This window comes from Leucopleurus acutus (genome assembly GCF_964270905.1).
Source record: "Leucopleurus acutus genome assembly, chromosome: 12".
Lineage (NCBI taxonomy): Eukaryota > Metazoa > Chordata > Mammalia > Artiodactyla > Delphinidae > Leucopleurus > Leucopleurus acutus.
Window position 1 is genome coordinate 46,850,817 of NC_139154.1, and position 17,378 is coordinate 46,868,194.

A 17,378-nucleotide genomic window follows, 5' to 3' on the forward strand; every position below is an offset into this window, starting at 1 on the left:
GTATACATGGTGAGATAGAAGAGAAATGAGGATTTGTCAACAAGGTGCCGTGAGTCAGAACAATCTATTCACACGTAACCCAATAAGGCAGACTGAAGATATAACTCCCTCCTTCGTTGAGGTGAAACCAATGGGGGTGGGGGTGAGGAGGTTGGACAAGACAAAATCAATTTTTCAGAGCTGTCTACACTGTGCCATACTGAAAATTTCCTTTCCAAGGTTGCTGATAACTTCCTTATTGTCAAATCCTTGTCTTATTGCCTTATTAACTTTCTCCTTGAAACTTTCTGGTTTTTCATGAGAACCCACAGTCCTACCCTCCTACCTCCTCTTTCTTCATTTTGTCCACTATGCATTTTCCCTACGGCCCACGTTTATGGTTTCAACACTAATTTTATGTTGAAGACTTCCAAATCTCCATTGCTAGCCCTGTTTCCCCTCTAACTTTCCAGCTGCCTATCCCTAAATATCTAAAGACCAGACACAAACCTTGACTGCCTGCCTATTCTATGTAACTCGGTATGTTCAAAATCAGATTAAAGTCCCCTTTCTATAACCCACATCATCTCCCCAGTTTCGTTTTTTCAGTCAATTTCCCAGGTTCCTGGGCTCAAAACCTAGAAGTCATCTTCTTTCCTGCTGATGCTTTGCTAAGACCCAGACTGTAGTATTCTGGGGGGACATACTGTGTCCTAGGAATTCATATTCCTCTAGTGGAAGGTGGCTATCTCCAGCTTGGTGTGTGGAGACTTTTTCCCAGAGACCCTGGTGTATATTTTTCATATGTTGTATGCATTCTGGTCAGAACAGGAAAAGACATATAGGACAGGGGGAAATAAACAAGCAGGTAAGGCAGTCTCTCAGCTCGTGACTGATGAGAGTGATGAAGAACATTGAGGGTGCTGCAAAGACCCAAAAGCTATTTCCTCTATATTGTCAGACTATACACTCCCTCTTGGTGTTCAAGGAGTTTTGGGGGAGTGAAATGCAAGTTCCTATTTTTCAATATTGCTATGACATTTCCTCTTTTGGAGAAAACAAACAAACCCCCCCAACAAGCCACCAGGTCTCTACAGGGAGTACACGGGCCAAGACTGATAAATGAGCATACTTTGTAGACTTCCATGAGGCCATCTATGGGCAGCCGGAGTCCATGTATACAGACTAGGACTGGGCCAGGCGAGGCTAAAGGTTTGGGGGCATAGTCACAGAGTACAGCACATTGATCTCTGTTTACCAAAATCCACTGGTGCAGCTTGCAAACTTGGGAGGGCAGCAGTGGTGCCTAAGCCTCCAGATATCACTGCCCTGGCCTCTGTTTCTGTATACAGGGCATCAGGCCACCCATGAAATAAGGATCATACTATTGGAGGGTGGGATTTGTGCAGGATTTCTCTTTTGATCCTCCAAAAGGCCAAGCTCACCCACTGCTCACTTCAACATATGTAGTAAGACATTGCTGAAGACATAAATAGCAATCCTTTGCTTTTCAGGAAGCAGTAGACTCAGGCTTCTATTTCAGAGTATGGTGGGACCAAGGAATCCAGAAATTTTTAGGGTGGCATGTGAATCGCTTCCCAATGGGATTGTGTCCAAAGGTTAAGTGAACCAAAAGGGAACCTGACCCAGGAACACATCAAGGGGTTTACCAGTAATCTCTTTAATGGACAAAGAGGAGGTTTTTATTTGTTGTTGTGTAGGTTGTTTTTTTTGTTTGTTTGCTTTGTTTTTTAAGTACTTTCTCTCAAACTTACTAAGTTAACATTCATTAGGTTCGTCATGGAGGCCTCATGGGTCAACCTGGCTAACTAAATGTTGAGTGCCCTTCCTCTGAGGCATATTAGGTGAAGCCGCGGTCAGAGATGGGGGTTTCTGACAGCCAGCCCACACCATGCTTTCTTTGGTTGAGTTGTGCTGGGGTGTTTGTCCAGTTCTGGAAATCAGAAAGGGCGTGGGGCAAGATCCACTTGATATCCCAACTGGCTGAAGTAGAAAGAGAGGTCCCAACTGTGGCCATGTTCTCTTAGTGGAATCCCAAAGTTCCTCCAATTACATAATTTTCAGAGTACCACCTATATTACCCTCTGGACCACCACCCTACGAACCTGAATCAAGGCCACCCCTGCAGGAGCCCCCTATCCTTATTCATCACTGTCTACAGTTATAGTCTTTAACTCTGATGTTGATCTGTATATAAAAAGTAATGATCTTTTTTTTTTTTTTTGACCGGCCGTGCGGCATGTGGGATATTAGTTCTCCGACCAGGGATCAAACCCGTGCCCTCTGCAGTGAGAGCCCAGAGTCTTAACCACTGGACCGCCAGGGAAGTTCCAAAAAGTGATGATCTTCTAATAGGAGGAACCGGAGGAATGTTTAAAGAAATGCATCCCTCATGAATAAACTGAAACCTTGCCTTGGATAGCTCATTTTAGTTTGTGTCAGCAATCCAACAGTGAAATTTGATAGTATGTTGAGTCTGTGGGAAAAATGGAACCCTAAGGTGTCCCTAGAATAAATTTGTACATTGGAATCCCTCCAGACTAGGACTGGGATATTGTTTGACCTTAAGGGAGCAGCCCACAGCTCAACAGTAAACACCACTGCCAGCAGGGTCCTCACCAGTCTGTTGTGACTTTAGTGTACCCCTCTGTATACATTTCTGGTTGTGGGCATTGGGTTCTTACTGAGAAATGCTCAAAATATTTTCAAATGATACAAATAACTATAGATATCCTGCATTTTGTAGATTATCTGTGCTAAAAAAAAAAAGAGGGTGATTTTACTCTACATAACGTATCTTTTCTTTAGACAGGAATAATAATAGAGTTAATAATACTACTAATATATTAGCTTGGTCTTCCTATTCTTTTGGTAACACTGCAATTTGTTCTTCTGATTCTTTTTATAAAGGACATTTCTAACCATCGTTCAGTCTCTTGAATAGATCTACCTATTATACGGGAGTACCTTGAGCAAAATTATTGCCTTAGGTACTCGAACCAGTTATGTCCCTTACAATGAATAAACTTATGAATTCACACTGTTTTTAAGTTAAAATCTTATAAATCTGGTTAACAGCAGTTTTCATTCAGCCGCTATTTATTGAGTATCTGCCATGTGGCAGGCACTGGGCTAGCAGCAAGGGGATGCAGTAGTAAAAAAGGCAGACACGGTCTTTTAATTACAGTCTGACGATTATCATGGGCCTGATTAACCCTGACTCAACCGATACAATCTAATTCCTGAGCCTGTTAAACTGTAGGGTATGTCATGGGTCGAACAGTCACTCAGTGAAGTCTTATCTGAAACAGCCAGGCAGTTCTGCCCTTAATTATAAACCTTGGAGCTGAGAAAAGAGAAGGGGAAGGAGGGAGGGGGGGAGAAAGGGAAGACAGAAGAATTATCAGCTGAGGTACTAATGTCACTAAAGCACTGGAAAAGTGGCTGAGGTTGAAGGTGAACCAGAGCCCCGCAAGTCACAGTTAAAGTCACAGTTATTACCCGTTTCCCTCCAATTTCCCCAATGCCAAAATAATCCCTGAAAGGGAATGAGGAAGGCAAACTGCATAAAAAGTTCTCTATAATGGATTTACAGAGCCAGTCTGGGGAAGATGTCTAGTAAATTCTTCATTTAAAAAGTCTTACAATTATTTTATGACTCGTATAGGGTAATACATTTTGATAGGGAAGAAATTAAACTATACCAGCCAGAACCTGGGAGGAAGAAAGGGTTACGACGTAGCTCTGTGGTAAATACCTTTTGGTGCCTCACTCGGTAATGATATAGATTAAAGCAGACGCTTGAGTTCTAAAGCTCTATAGTCTTTCCAGCTGTACATGTTAAAAATGTTGAACTATGCAAAGCCATTCAGTTCACATTTGAGCCTCACTGTTGAGCCTTAGGTGGGTACAGTTTAAACCTGTGATGTGGACAGAGCAAATTTCTACCTATATCCACAGAGCAGAATGTCTTACCTCACCATAGTGGGGAAACATGAGGCAAAAACAATTTGTACAAATTCATGCTCTGGACGGTCTCCTGGGACAGTGAGGACTAGAACATGAGCTCAGGACCTTGGCCACCGAGAACTCCCAACACACACACACAAGCCACCGAGAACTCCCAACACACACACACAAGCCACCGAGAACTCCCAACACACACACACAAGTGGCTCATTAGTGGCAGGCTTCAGTGATCTGGGTCTAGCTTCTCATTTTGCCAACCTCAAGGGGAAGATAATCTCACACACAATCAAAGGTCACTGGAATGAACATGTTGTTATTTATTTCCCTGTCTGCTCAAGATCAGCTTTAAATTGACCTGAAATAATACGACAGCAGTGATAATCTCTGGTTCTTGGAGTACACAGTAATCCATAAAAGTTTTAAAAAATGAAGTGTCTCTTGGAAGCCCTTACTGCTGCCATTAACATAAATATCCATAATGTTTGCCCTCCTCTGAAAGGTGTTCTCAGGTTGGGTGTGGGTGTGCCCGATTACATGCTTTGCTCTGAGCTGGCCCATTCAGCAAGGGATCATGAGATGCTAGTCTGGGTGGACTGCTGGAGGAAGTTCCCAGGAAGTGGTTTACCTGTAAAGCACATCTCTGGGGCACAGAGGGATGAATAAAAGGAGGGGAATGCTGGTGCCAGAAACTACAGGTCAGTTGATACCCTGATCTGCAGGAAGCATGTGGTCACAGCAAGGGGATGAGGCTGTCAGGGAAAGGAGGGGAGAAGGGAACAGGAAGAACAGATATTTTCTTTCCCTCCCTCCAACACAATCTCACTCATCCTCTTGTTTGTGGCAGGCATTACCAGCACTTGCTTCTCTACTTCTTCTAAGCAAACTGGAGGATTATACTTCCCTGCCTCCACTGAAGTTAAGTGTGGTCATGTGCCTTGCTTTGGCCAATGAAATGGAGTGGAAGTGATGTGTGTCACTTCCTGGCAGAAGCATTTAATGGCTGGGCTTGACTTTCCATCCTGGTTTTCTCCTGCTTTGCCCATGTGAATGTACCTATTGATACAAAAGTGCCATAAGATCAAAGTAATAAATTATGTGTGAACAAGGAAAAAACAAAACCAAATAAAGCGCAGACAAAAATAAAATTTTGTTACATTAAAGTCATTGAGATGTACAGGTTGTCAGCCTACCCTGACATCATGCTCTGTCTTCTTTCCCTCTTCCTGACAGTCTCCTTTCCTCTTCTCTTGCCTCCTCCCCTCCTTACCCATCTCTTCCTTCCTTTCCTCTCCCTTTTACCCTATGACTCCATTGCTTTCCTACCTGGAAATAATAGTAAATATAATGTTTTATATTCCTATTCTTAATCTGAAACATGGATACATTTGTTTTTTGAAATAAGAAGTGAGTACATTTTTTGAATTACACATTTCACATTTCTTTCTTTAAAGAGAAGCCCTGAGGTAAATTAAAAATCAGCTTTAGTTTGTGTGAAAAATGTATGCTTTGAAAACCTTACTATATGATATAAACATATAGTCTTATCATTGTGGATAAGCCCTCAACTGATTTTCCTGTGTGGGTTAGTGGCTGTCAGGGAAAATAAAAACAAACATAAACTTTCCCTAAACACCTTGCAGCTCAGAAAAACCAGAGCTCCCTCTGGAGTGGGCTTTGAACAGGAAATCACTTACAGCATGATCAGTCACTTAGTTTTCATTGGTAACTGTGTTAAGAAGGCTACTGGAGCTGGAACGTCCAGAAGACTGTTCAAGACTAAAGGACATCTAAAATTATCAAAAGAACTACTCATTTTCATGCACAGTCATTCATGACATCGTATTTAACCCTGAGGTCACTCCCACCACCCTGAAAATTGTTTCAAGCAATTAAAGTCAGCCTAATCATGAAGCAGCAGAGAATGTAAGTGCAGGAAAATGTAACTGTAGCCTGGCTAGTCATGCATATTTAAATAAACACAACAGATGTGTACTTTGAAAACAAATTCAACAAGCTCTGGTTTCAAATAAGAACATGCTCTACTAGGTAAACATGACGTGGCTTTTTAGGCCATTTTACAACACCACGGAGAGAACGGCTAAGGGTTTTACACAAAACCAGTTCCACAGAGATGATCTTGGTACAGGGAGGAGAGGAGAAAGTATGTAACAGTTATATGAGGCAAAGGAGAACATGCAAAAGAAGCAAGAGCCAAGTGGGGAATTCTGAAGTTCACTTACTGCCTGCTTTTGCTCTTCCTCCTAGAGGTGGTGAAGACGAAAAAAGGCAGAGGGGAAAAAGGAGAGAAATTAATGCCCATCACCACAAAACAACCGGAAAAAAATGACAGAAAAGGGCAAACCAGGCCAGGCCCATGGGTTCAGAGATCCAAGGGCCTGACCACCGTCAGAGCGTCATCAGTTGGACAGAGCAAATGGCAAGCCTCTGCCCCATCCAGTTCTTTAAATGCTAACTTCTAGAGTTAGAAGGAAAGAACCTTACAAACCCTCTAGTCCAACTTCCCCTTTTATACACAAAAAAGCCCTAGAGAGCCTGACTTGCCCAAGGTTATATCACTATTTAGGGTAAACTGAAAGAAGCAGCTCAACCATGACTCAAAAGCTCCGTGATCACTCTGTTTCACGATTCACCATATCCACATGTGTTAGGTACGTTTCTCTAAGTCAGTGGTTCTCAAAGTGCAGAACATAGAGAGACCAGGAGCAGCAGCATCTGGAAACTTGTCAGAGATGCATGCTTTGCCCCGTCTCCCCCTAGACCAATGGAATCAAAACTCTTGGGGTGGGAGCAGCACTGTTTCATGAAACTTTCAGTGGATTCTGAATCCTGCTAGTTTGAGAACCACTGCTCTTAAGAACTTCCTAGAAACTGGAAATTCCATCTGACTACAGATTCTCTTATTTAGTCCCCTGTCTTCCACTTTCGGAGCTTTTGGCTGCTGCGTGGTTCTTTTCAAGGATGCACATACATCCCCTTCCCCCATAAACTGGAACTGTTTCAAGGCCCTAAGAGGCTTTTCAAAAAGAATTCTTGACCTTGGTGTCTCATTAGTTGAACAAAGGTTTGTTTAATGCTCCCTATGCACGAAGCACTGGAAACATGAAGGTAAGATATGGTCTCTGTCTTTCAGAGCCTTACAGTGACGGTGCTCAGAGCAGGCCCTTGCTAACTCTCAGCTCTCAGAATGCACCTCTAGACACTGAAGAAGGAAGCACGATGAAGATGAGATAAACACTTCCGAGTTCCTCTCTCCTCAGTCTTGTGCTTCTCAGTTACTCTGTCTTTTAATGGGTCTCTTTGTTTCCTTTTTCTGTGCCTCATCATGGGCAACTGTGGTCAGGACGCCTCTGCTCTTTGCCCCAAATACACAGATCTAAAATCTGTTGCAATGGTTCTATTTAAATTGGATCCATCCGTGCAGACTGCCTTTACTAAACATGTGTGTAGGAAGTCTTGGGAATGGATGAGTGCTTCTCAGTCTGCAGATCTGGGTGCAATGGAGAGAATGATTTCAGTAAAGCCAAGGAATTACGAAAGGGAGAGGGAAAGTAAGAATTTGGAGAAAGTCATTTTATTCCCGCAAGGGAGAGACATGCACTAGAAATTAAATGGGCACCAAGAACTCTCTTGAGGAGACTCCCAACTCAGCACCGGAAGATGTTCTTCATTATCAAAACCAGCTGCTAGATGCTTGGCCAAACCTAATAGCACAGGCACCCAGGCAAAGAGGGCCCTGAGCGTTCGCTGAGTTAGCCTGAAGGAGTGAGCGTCTTTTAGCTTTTGCGTCTGGTATGCACGGCTCCAGGTAGAAGGGGTTAGAGTTTTACAGTTGGGAAGCGATCTCCCTGCCTAGTCAGGCTTCCCTGTGAGGCAGAACACTTTTCTTCCATTCACTAGGCAAGGCAACCAGCCGTAGAAGAGTTATTAAACAATTAAAAATGTGTTTCTATTGTTGGCACTAAATGTTGAAATGGAAATTGGTAGGGGAGAGATGGGGCAATCCTGACAAGCTGAAATGGCATCTGAGGTCAAAAGACCAGTATGTAATTTCTTAGAACTGTTTCTAAAACACCTCCCTATGTTCACTGTTTTCTCCAGGTTTGGTATTGGACACAATATTACCTTGGTTCAATAGAATAGACAAATTCAGTGCTCGCTTCGGCAGCACATATACTAAAATTGGAACGATACAGAGAAGATTAGCATGGTCCCTGCGCAAGGATGATACGCAAATTCGTGAAGCGTTCCATATTTTTTTTAAAGCAATTATAATCCAATAAAGATGTTTAAAAAAAAAAAGAAAAATTCAGAAGGCAATGCTTCATGTTTGTACATTTGGTGACTTTGCTGTATATAGTTTATCCATTGATATAGAATCATTATAATTTGCAGTAGACACATGTCAGGTTAGGATGGAGAGAGTGGACAGGTCAGTGTTTTCAGGACTTACAGGCCCCCCATGTGCACTGGGATTGGGAGAGGGTGGACTTTGGCAAAGTGTTACTTAGGATGGTGTTGTATAATCCAAACTCACAAAAGTTAATCAGATATAGCTTTGAAGGCTTTGTCAACACAGTAAACAGGTCAGATATAAGGTCTTAGAACCTTTTTGTTATCAATTAGTCAGTTGGGGTCAGTAAACATTGACTGGTGACAAGGTATAGGAGCCAACTTGATTTAAAGGGGGTAATAATGCCTTAATTATAAAGTGCAAACCTAAGACTGCTCAAGTCACTTAAAAACATGGGAGACCCGTCACATTGGGGATATCTGGCTAGATGGCCAAAGTAATGCCATAGCCACTGTAGTCATCTATATAAAAAATTTATATTCAAAACCTCATTTGCATATGAGGTTAAAATTTAAAACTACAGAATTCATCTGGTAAATGCGTTTCAAAAGCAATATTGGAAAAATGGAAAATGAGGCAGAAAAATACTGGGAACGTAATTTAGAAACTAAAACACCATCACACAACTATTTCTAGATTAAATAAGAAGTCTGAGGTAGAGGTTATCCATATATACTCATTAATCAGGGGAAAAAATGTAAAGAAAAGATACATTCTGAAACACGGGTACTTGAGTGTCAGTCTACATTATGTCATTAGGAAAAAAACAACAACAATAAGAAGGTCTCTGATACTCCTTGGTGACAGGGATTGAGTCTTAGTCACCATTATACACCACATACCCTAAACATGACTCTTAATCGATGGATAAAAAGACAACATTCCTGGTTTATGTTTGCAATTCTTCTTCCCTTTCTGAATGACCTCAGCCTGTGAGGTGGGTAAATAATAAGGCTTTTAAGAACTTGGTAGGATATCCTACGAAGCAGAGCAGTGGGGTCCTGGTTATTTTACAGAAATTATAACTGTAAGACAACAGCTGGAAATACAAAGAAACTCAGGGCTTGGGAATACAGTTCGAGACATCAGCTCATTCTGCTTAGGCCTTGAATGCAAGTGTCAGAGGTACATGACAAGGTCTTAGGAAGGCACACGGGACCTGAGCCAGGAGCTCTAAGGAACACTGAGGGCAATCAGCTGACGGGAAAGCTTACTGTGATACTTAGGGGAAATGCATTCTGACTTCCCTTCAGTTTGCATAAACCTTTTTGCCTTTTACAAAAAGGGTACCTTCCCATCTATGTTTGGGTAATATTTGAGAACATTTTTCTGAAAGGCAGGTGAATCCCCCATGACCTTCTGTCCTGTGGGTGGACTAACCCCACAACGGCAGGGCTTTCAAGGCCCCACACGGCTCCAGATGTTACACTGGCCAAATGTATTTAAGCACCTCTCTGCTCTCTTGGGTGGCTGATCGGGTTGCTCAGCTGGATACCTGACAACTATTTGAAGGATTTGGGCCAGGTTTTACGCATAAGGTTTTCTTTAAACAAGACCCATTTAGACAAAATATTTCTCAGGAGACATCCTGCTAACAGGGTTAATGAAGAAACATGTCCCAAAATACCCCAAATACCCAGGACCAAAGCTAGAAAAAAACTCAGCTCAAGACTAAAAGAAGTGATTGTCTTGAGCAAGCCAAAAGTCAGTTTAAAACACAAACACTCCGTTTACCCAAGTTGCTAAATACCCACTGGTTTTATTATTAAAGGACTGGTTTAGAATGGAGAAGTTGAAGCAAACTCTTCAAGCTGACACGCTCCTGGGCTACCCCTCCTAGCCTAGGCCCTTGTCACTTCGGGTCTGGATGATTTCAGTAGCTTCCTATTATCCTTTAGTTTCTCCTCTTCCCAACCTGCTATGTACATTTTCCTAAACCATTGTTTTCAAAACCTTTAATGACTCCACTTTATCACAGGATTAAATCTACCCCCTCAGCCTGCCTTTTGAGGTACTTCACACTGTGATTTCCATTCTGTATTTCATACCATGAAATACAATGGTTTCACAGTATAGACAGACAGGCCTTAGGAATTTATAGCATAAACAGATATGTCCTTGTATCGCTGCTACAGAGCTGGGTAAGTATTTCTATTCAGTGCCAGTCAAATCATCCAGGTGAGGACATTTAAATGCCAAGTGCGCCTTTGTCTGCTCTAGGGTGTAGGGGCTGTAATATATTTTTCACTAAAAATAGATAGTGAGGCCTGAATTATGCAAGCCCCAATATACCAAACCTAGAGCTATTTTATTGCTCCTAATAGAGTAAAATTATTGATTAGAGTTGGTTGATTACTTTGGTTTGCCTCTGTAATACTTATTAAAATAGGACACAATACTTGTTACGCATTTAGGTAGAATATTTGAAAACTTGTCTTAAAAGAAACTTTATGTAGTTGAGAAATATTCATTTCACATAACTAATATCCGATTTATAAACATTCTTATTAATTCATAAAAGCAACTATTCAAGGACATTAGTTCCAGTTACTAATTTTTTGTAATCAGGCTTTACACTAATTTAGGTAGCTTTTATACTGAATTAGGTTAACTTTAGGGAGGTCTACCTGAAAACTGAGTCTAGGCAGCAAGAGTTAACCTTTTAGCCTCATCCTGTCTGACATCACAGGGAGGCAGAAGCTGAAGTGCAGGTGAAGATGGACAAGAAGAGCTGGGAGGTGGGAGGAGACCTGAGCGGCTGCTGCTCTTACCTTCAGCAGCTTCATCAGCCCTTCCAGCTGGACCATCAGTTCCCGCCTGCTCTCCTGCAGCGCTGACATCCTCTGCTCCAGCTCATCTTTCCTCTGCCTGTCGGAGAGGAAAAGCTCATGAGAAATGAAGAGATGGAAGGGCAGTTAGATCACAAAAAGACACTGTAATTTAAAAATATTAAAAATTGTAATGTGCTACTGAACAAATATATAAAAGAAAATGAAGATAAAATGATCCTCAAAGAAGAGTCGAAGGCCAGATGAAATGGGTTTTGGACCTGATTCTGCTACTTACCAGTGTATGAGATGCTGAGCAAATCATTTAAGTTCTGATACTGGATATATAAAATGGTGATAATATCTGTTTTGCTCACTTTTCTTTACTGCTGTGAGAATAGTATGTAAAAATGCTTTGGAGGGCTTCCCTGGTGGTGCAGTGGTTAAGAATCCGCCTGCCAATGCAGGGCACATGGGTTCGAGCCCTGGTCCGGGAAGGTTCCACATGCCGCGGAGCAACTAAGCCCGTGCGCCACAACTAATGAGCCTGCGCTCTAGAGCCTGCAAGCCACAACTACTGAGCCTGCGTGCTGCAACTACTGAAGCCTGCGCACCTAGAGCCTGTGCTCCGCAACAAGAGAAGCCACCGCAATGAGAAGCCCACACACCACAACGAAGAGTAGCCCCTGCTCGCCGGAACTAGAGAAAGCCCACGTGCAGCCACGAAGACGCAATGCAGCCAAAAATAAATAAATAAATTTATTTTTAAAAAATGCTTTGGAAAGTATACATTGCCGTACAGTGAAAAAGTATTGTTAATCTTATTAAGGTGATTTAAAAAATTCTTTAGGAAGCCAAATGCCTCACTTATACATAAAACTAGTCCAAATTTAAATTAATAGTGGAAAAAAATGTATGAAAACTGCTCAGGGAAGACAGGGTTCAGGAGTCAGTGCTTCCAGAACCACACATCAGGTTCCAAAAGTATGACAGACATCAGGACGACTCTGTGTCTAAGAGAATTCTGAGGACAGATTTCTGTTTCCCTGAGGACAAATTTCATGTCAACAAGTCTAGCTCAATCTGTCCAAAACCAAACTTGAGACTTCCCTCCCTAAATGGTTCTCTTCTCAATTTCCCTCTCTCTCCTACTTTTTCTTCTAACTGTCGTGGCTGAAAAATTCAGTCCTCTTTGATACTTTCCTGTTCATTTCCTATATTCAATCAGTCACCCAATTCAGATGATTCTTGGAAATCACATGTCTGTCTTTCTATTCCCACAGGTTAAATAAAAGATAGTATTAATTTTTTTTTTTTTTTTTTTTTTTGCGGTACGCGGGCCTCTCACTGCTGTGGCCTCTCCCGTTGCGGAGCACAGGCTCCGGACGCGCAGGTTCAGCGGCCATGGCTCACGGGCCCAGCTGCTTCACGGCATGTGGAATCTTCCCGGACCGAGGCACGAACCCATGTTCCCTGCATCGGCAGGCGGACTCTCAACCACTGCGCCACCAGGGAAGCCCGATAGTATTAATTTTAGTGACACCTATTTCCTTTGTTTTTCAACATGGTGGTTAGAAAATTTTTGGTACACACACGGCTTACATTATATTTCTACCAGAGAGTGCTGCTCCAGACCCTACCTACATTCCTATCCTTAGTTCCTTACCTCCCTTTCCCTTCCATGTCTGGACCTCCAGCCATGGTTCACTTTTCCCTAAGCAGACTGCATCATTTTACAAGTGAGTATTCCCCTACTCTCTTCCAAATGTTATTCACTCCTTAGTGTCCCTCCCAAACGCCACTCTTTCCAGGAAGCTATTCCTGATTACTTCAGCAGGTATAGGATCCTGCTTATTTAATCACATAGCAGTTGGTGCTTCTCTGTGGCACTTAATATATTTTACCTTGTACTGCTGTCACTCCTACCATGATGCAGAATCCTTGAGGTCAGGGGATGACCTTACTCGTCTTTGCTTATATTTAATGATTAAGAGAATATCACGCATCCAGTGTGGACTCAATTAACATCTAGTGAACTTAATGAAATCATTATTTGAAGCCCTCCAAGGATTTCCAATGACCTATCACTTAAGGCTCTCAGAATCTGGTCTCAATTATCCAACTAATTTTATCTCCCATCATTGGCACTCTAAAGATTAATTCACTGGATGACTGAAAACAAATTCTTAGCTCCAAGGCTCCTTCTCCTGTCTGAAATGTGTCATACTTATTGGGGAATCTTGCTGAACCCCAACTCTGCTTCTAATCTTAAATGTTTTGTCCTACACGCCATTCAAACCACACCTACCTTTCATGGTCCAGCCCAAATTCCAGCACTTTCAAGCGTCAAATTGCTTCTAGCCTGTGTTTGTGTGTGTGCATGTGTGTGTGTGTGTGTGTGTGCCTTTCCCTACTCACATTTCTTCTAATATCCATACCATTTATTAACATTGTACAATATTATTTAACTGACTAGCAAATTATTTTAAGTTTTGTTTCCAAAACTAGATTATAAATTTTTAAGATAGAATCATTGTCTTCTCGTCTTCATACTCCCTAAATTTCCAGTGCAGGTATAAACTCAATAAGGAGGAGTTGACTCATTCAACTTTCTAGAAAGCCTTTCTTCCCTGAACCCCCAAGCCTGGATGCAGTACTCTTTCTTTGTGCTGTGCATGATCAAATAATTATAATATGTGGCAAAAATGAATGAACTACAGCTACATGCAACAACATGGAAGGCTCCTAAAGAGTAATATTAAGGGGGAAAAATGTCCCAGAAGACTGCATGGAATACCATTTCTACAAAGCTCAAAAAACAAAAAGCAAAATTAGACACTTTATCACGTGGGCATACACACATACTTGACAATACTGTTTTAAAAAGCAAGGGAATTGGGACTTCCCTGGTGGCACTGCGTTTAAGACTCCATGCTCCCAATGCAGGGGGCCTGGGTTCGATCCCTGGCCGGGGAACTAGATCCCACATGTGTGCCGCAGCTAAGACCCGGTGCAACCAAATAAATAAATAAGTAAATATTAAAAAAAAGAAAAAAAAAGGGAATGATAAACCAAATTCTGGATAGAGGTTAGCTCTGTGGGGAAGGCAGAAGCAAGGAAGTGGAATAAGGGGGGCACTTTTACAGATGACATGGCTTTAGCAATACATGAATTCTCAAGTAGGATGTGAGTTCCTGGGTGTTCATTTTATCATTATGCTTCATATCTCACACACCTGTCATATATTATTATAATAACAAATATACCGTTAAAAATAATGAAGGGGGAAAAGACAATCTTGGTGGTCAGGATTCATAACCACTAACCCTATGGATGAAATTCTCTATCTTGCTTTATTATACTAGCTGGGTATTGGCAGTTCCTGGATTCATGTATATTCATCAAAACCAGAAGGATGTCAGAACCTACAAATGAATTTTGCCCTTTATGTGTCTTGCGATAAACAAAACTTCGTATATTAATATAGATGAATATACCAACTTCTTTCATGGCTAGTAATTCTGAGAAATTATATTTTCTATTCCAAAACCCTAAAGAAACTCTCCTACGTTTTCTTCTATAAGTTTTAACATTTTTGTCTCCATGTTTAATCCATCCGGTGGTGTTTTTGTATATGGTGTGAGGAAGAGAGCCAATATGTTTGTCCTTATGCATGACCAATCGATCCGGCAAACTTATTAAATAGTCACTCTTTTTTCAGTGGTATACAAGCTGCTTTTGAGATTAAATACTTTCTGATTTCTCAGGATTTAGACCCTCCTTGTATTTAGATTAAATTCCTGTCTCTTACTGCCTTATGTCACAGTGCTGGATTCAGCCCTTTGCCTCCTAAACCTACAGTTTTTTCAGATCCCTCTAGCATAAAGAAGCCCTTTCAGCAATCCTAGTTCCAGCAATAGTTAAAATAAAGTATGACAGTTTTTTGCTTTTCTAGATACAAAACAGTCACTTGTGCCTGAGCTGAGGTGAGGAAAGAAAACAGCTGTATCTTACACTGATAGCTTAGTTATGCTCTACCTGAGTCAGCAGCTTTTGCTTTCGCATCCTCCCTAGTGTGACACCAACCATGCTGATATCTCAAATGTGTGACAGTGGACCCAGAGCAACCAAAATCTCAGCCCAGTTGCTAATCAATTTAGAAACTAAAATGAATTTTTAGGAGAATGGGAATCTCTGTGTCTCTAATGATTTTCATCTGTGTGGTTTAAATTCTTGATGAGTTGACCTAAGCCAAAGGAAGAACTAAGAAAGGACATTCGGCTATGCAGAATCCCAGGTGACAGCACGTTAAAAATCAACTGCAGAACGTCAAATGTTACAACCTAAACAGAAAGAACCCACTATTTGGAAATCTAGAGGTCTGGTGAGAATCAAGTCACTCACTCAGTTTCCATAATGTCTTCACTTACAAAGAGTATACACACATCTTTCTAAGACCGATAGGAAATAAGACCCTAATAACTTTGCTCGGATAACACTCACATTATACTCTCCTGGAAGATGCCCTCATTCCCTCCAAAACAGCACCAAGTGGGAGCTGAAGTTGCTCTCTACCCCCATCCTGATCCTACGTCCTTAGTCTCTCGATCCTTGAGACAGTTTATACTTATGCTGAGGTAGAAAGTACCACAGCCACGGTGCGAGGGATTCCCGCTTGGTTTCACATCTCAGGGGAGTTCCCGCAACGGAATCCTGCTCTGCCTATGAAGCGCGGGAGAACATACTCAAAGGACAGGGAGAGCATTACTCCTGCCAGGAGTCTCTAAAGTCAGACTAATTTGCAAGATAAGAAGATTGAGTGCAGCACAGTGGTCTTCCTAAAGCAATCACAAAAGTATAAACACTGCGCCTGGTGTTTACCTAGTTCTGAAATGAAGGCAGGAGATCTCACAGTGATTAATAAAGGGACTCAAACATCTGAAGCAGTAACAGAATGAGTGGAATGCTTTGGCTGTTTGTTCTAACATGACGAGTTAAACCGATAAACAGATTCTAACCCACTAGTTTGGTTCCCTGGGATATGAACTCCTACTGTAGCAGACTATGACTTGGGGACAGTGGTGCAGCTTCCCCACTTACCTCAGCAGCCGCAGCTCTGCCAGCAGTGTGGGGTTCTGCTGGGCCTTCTCCGGAGTGGGCTGGGAAGCCTGCTCATGCTCTAGACGGAGACGCTGAATCTCCTGCAGGATCTCTCTAGAGAGACGGATGAAAAAGAGATGGCCACGTGCGGCTTCACAGCTCGCTCCCTCTCTTTTTTTCCGTTAGAAGTTTTTATTCTAGTCATGCTGCCTCTACCAATCTTGTTCTGATTGTTTCTGAATGACCAAGATGTGAAATGGACACCGTCTTAAAATTGCTGCACTCGTTATTTCCTCGATGAAACAATCCTTTGTGGTAGAAAAAGTCCTACAAACCCTCTTCTCAAGAACTTGAAAAATTTCCACAGAAGAAAAAGGACAACTATCAATAGAAGAATCTGTTCCTGTCTGGGGGGAACTTGCAACCTTCTAATGCAAGTCTTGTGCTAACTCCCCTCAAGTCTTCCTCTGTCCCCCTTCTTCTCCTGAACCCCACTCCCACCCCGAGATCTGATGGTTGCCACTTCCTCCACTGTGCCTGTTACATTATGACCAATCTCCTTGTCCTGGTTTCTGCTTTTTCAGTGCATGATGGTGTGTTGTCTGGTCGCCAAGCCTGTAAATGGCTTTTTAGTGAGAGACCAGACAGTCGCGTGCTGCATCGTGGGCCAGGACAAGATGACAAGACACAGCAAAGGCTCCTGGGAGTAGAGTGGAGAAAGGAATGGGAGGGGAACACACTGGTGGGTGAGAAAAAGAATCTACCTGAGAGCACCTGAGCGGGGTTTTGGACTACCAGAATGAACAGCATGCAGAGATATACAAATTAGTGTCCAGGGCATGTACTGGACTTGGGCTGGCCTATCTTCACTGAGGTGGGATCTTCCTTTGTGGTCAAAACCCACCTAGACTGCAAGGAAAATGAGAATCAGATACTCACGTGATAATCTTGGGCTTCAGAAACTGGCTCGACCTCTGCATTCTTACCTGTTTTTGTTTTCCAGTTCTGCAATAAGCTGTCTTTGTTGTTTGTTGGCGTCAAAGTTAAAGCTCAAGTCAGTGGGAGGACGGGTCTACAGTGAGGAAGAAGAAAGGTTTTTTTTTTTATTCAAATATATCCAGAGGCCCAGATGGACTGTTGATTTTTTTTAAAACAGATTTTTGAGGTAT

General features: G+C 42.1%; 1 protein-coding gene across 4 annotated transcripts in view; it reads right to left on the minus strand.

The window, feature by feature from the left end:
• Nucleotides 1-17,378, minus strand: part of DTNB (dystrobrevin beta) — a 245,511-nt gene that overhangs the window by 25,895 nt on the left and 202,238 nt on the right. For all 4 annotated transcript variants that reach the window (XM_082852177.1, XM_082852176.1, XM_082852174.1 and 1 more), the window contains 3 exons: nt 17,196-17,281; nt 16,210-16,323; nt 11,113-11,209 (listed from right to left, as the gene is read on the minus strand). In XM_082852177.1, the coding sequence (XP_082708303.1) occupies nt 11,113-11,209; nt 16,210-16,323; nt 17,196-17,281 (297 nt within the window). The remainder of the gene's footprint in view (nt 1-11,112; nt 11,210-16,209; nt 16,324-17,195; nt 17,282-17,378) is intronic.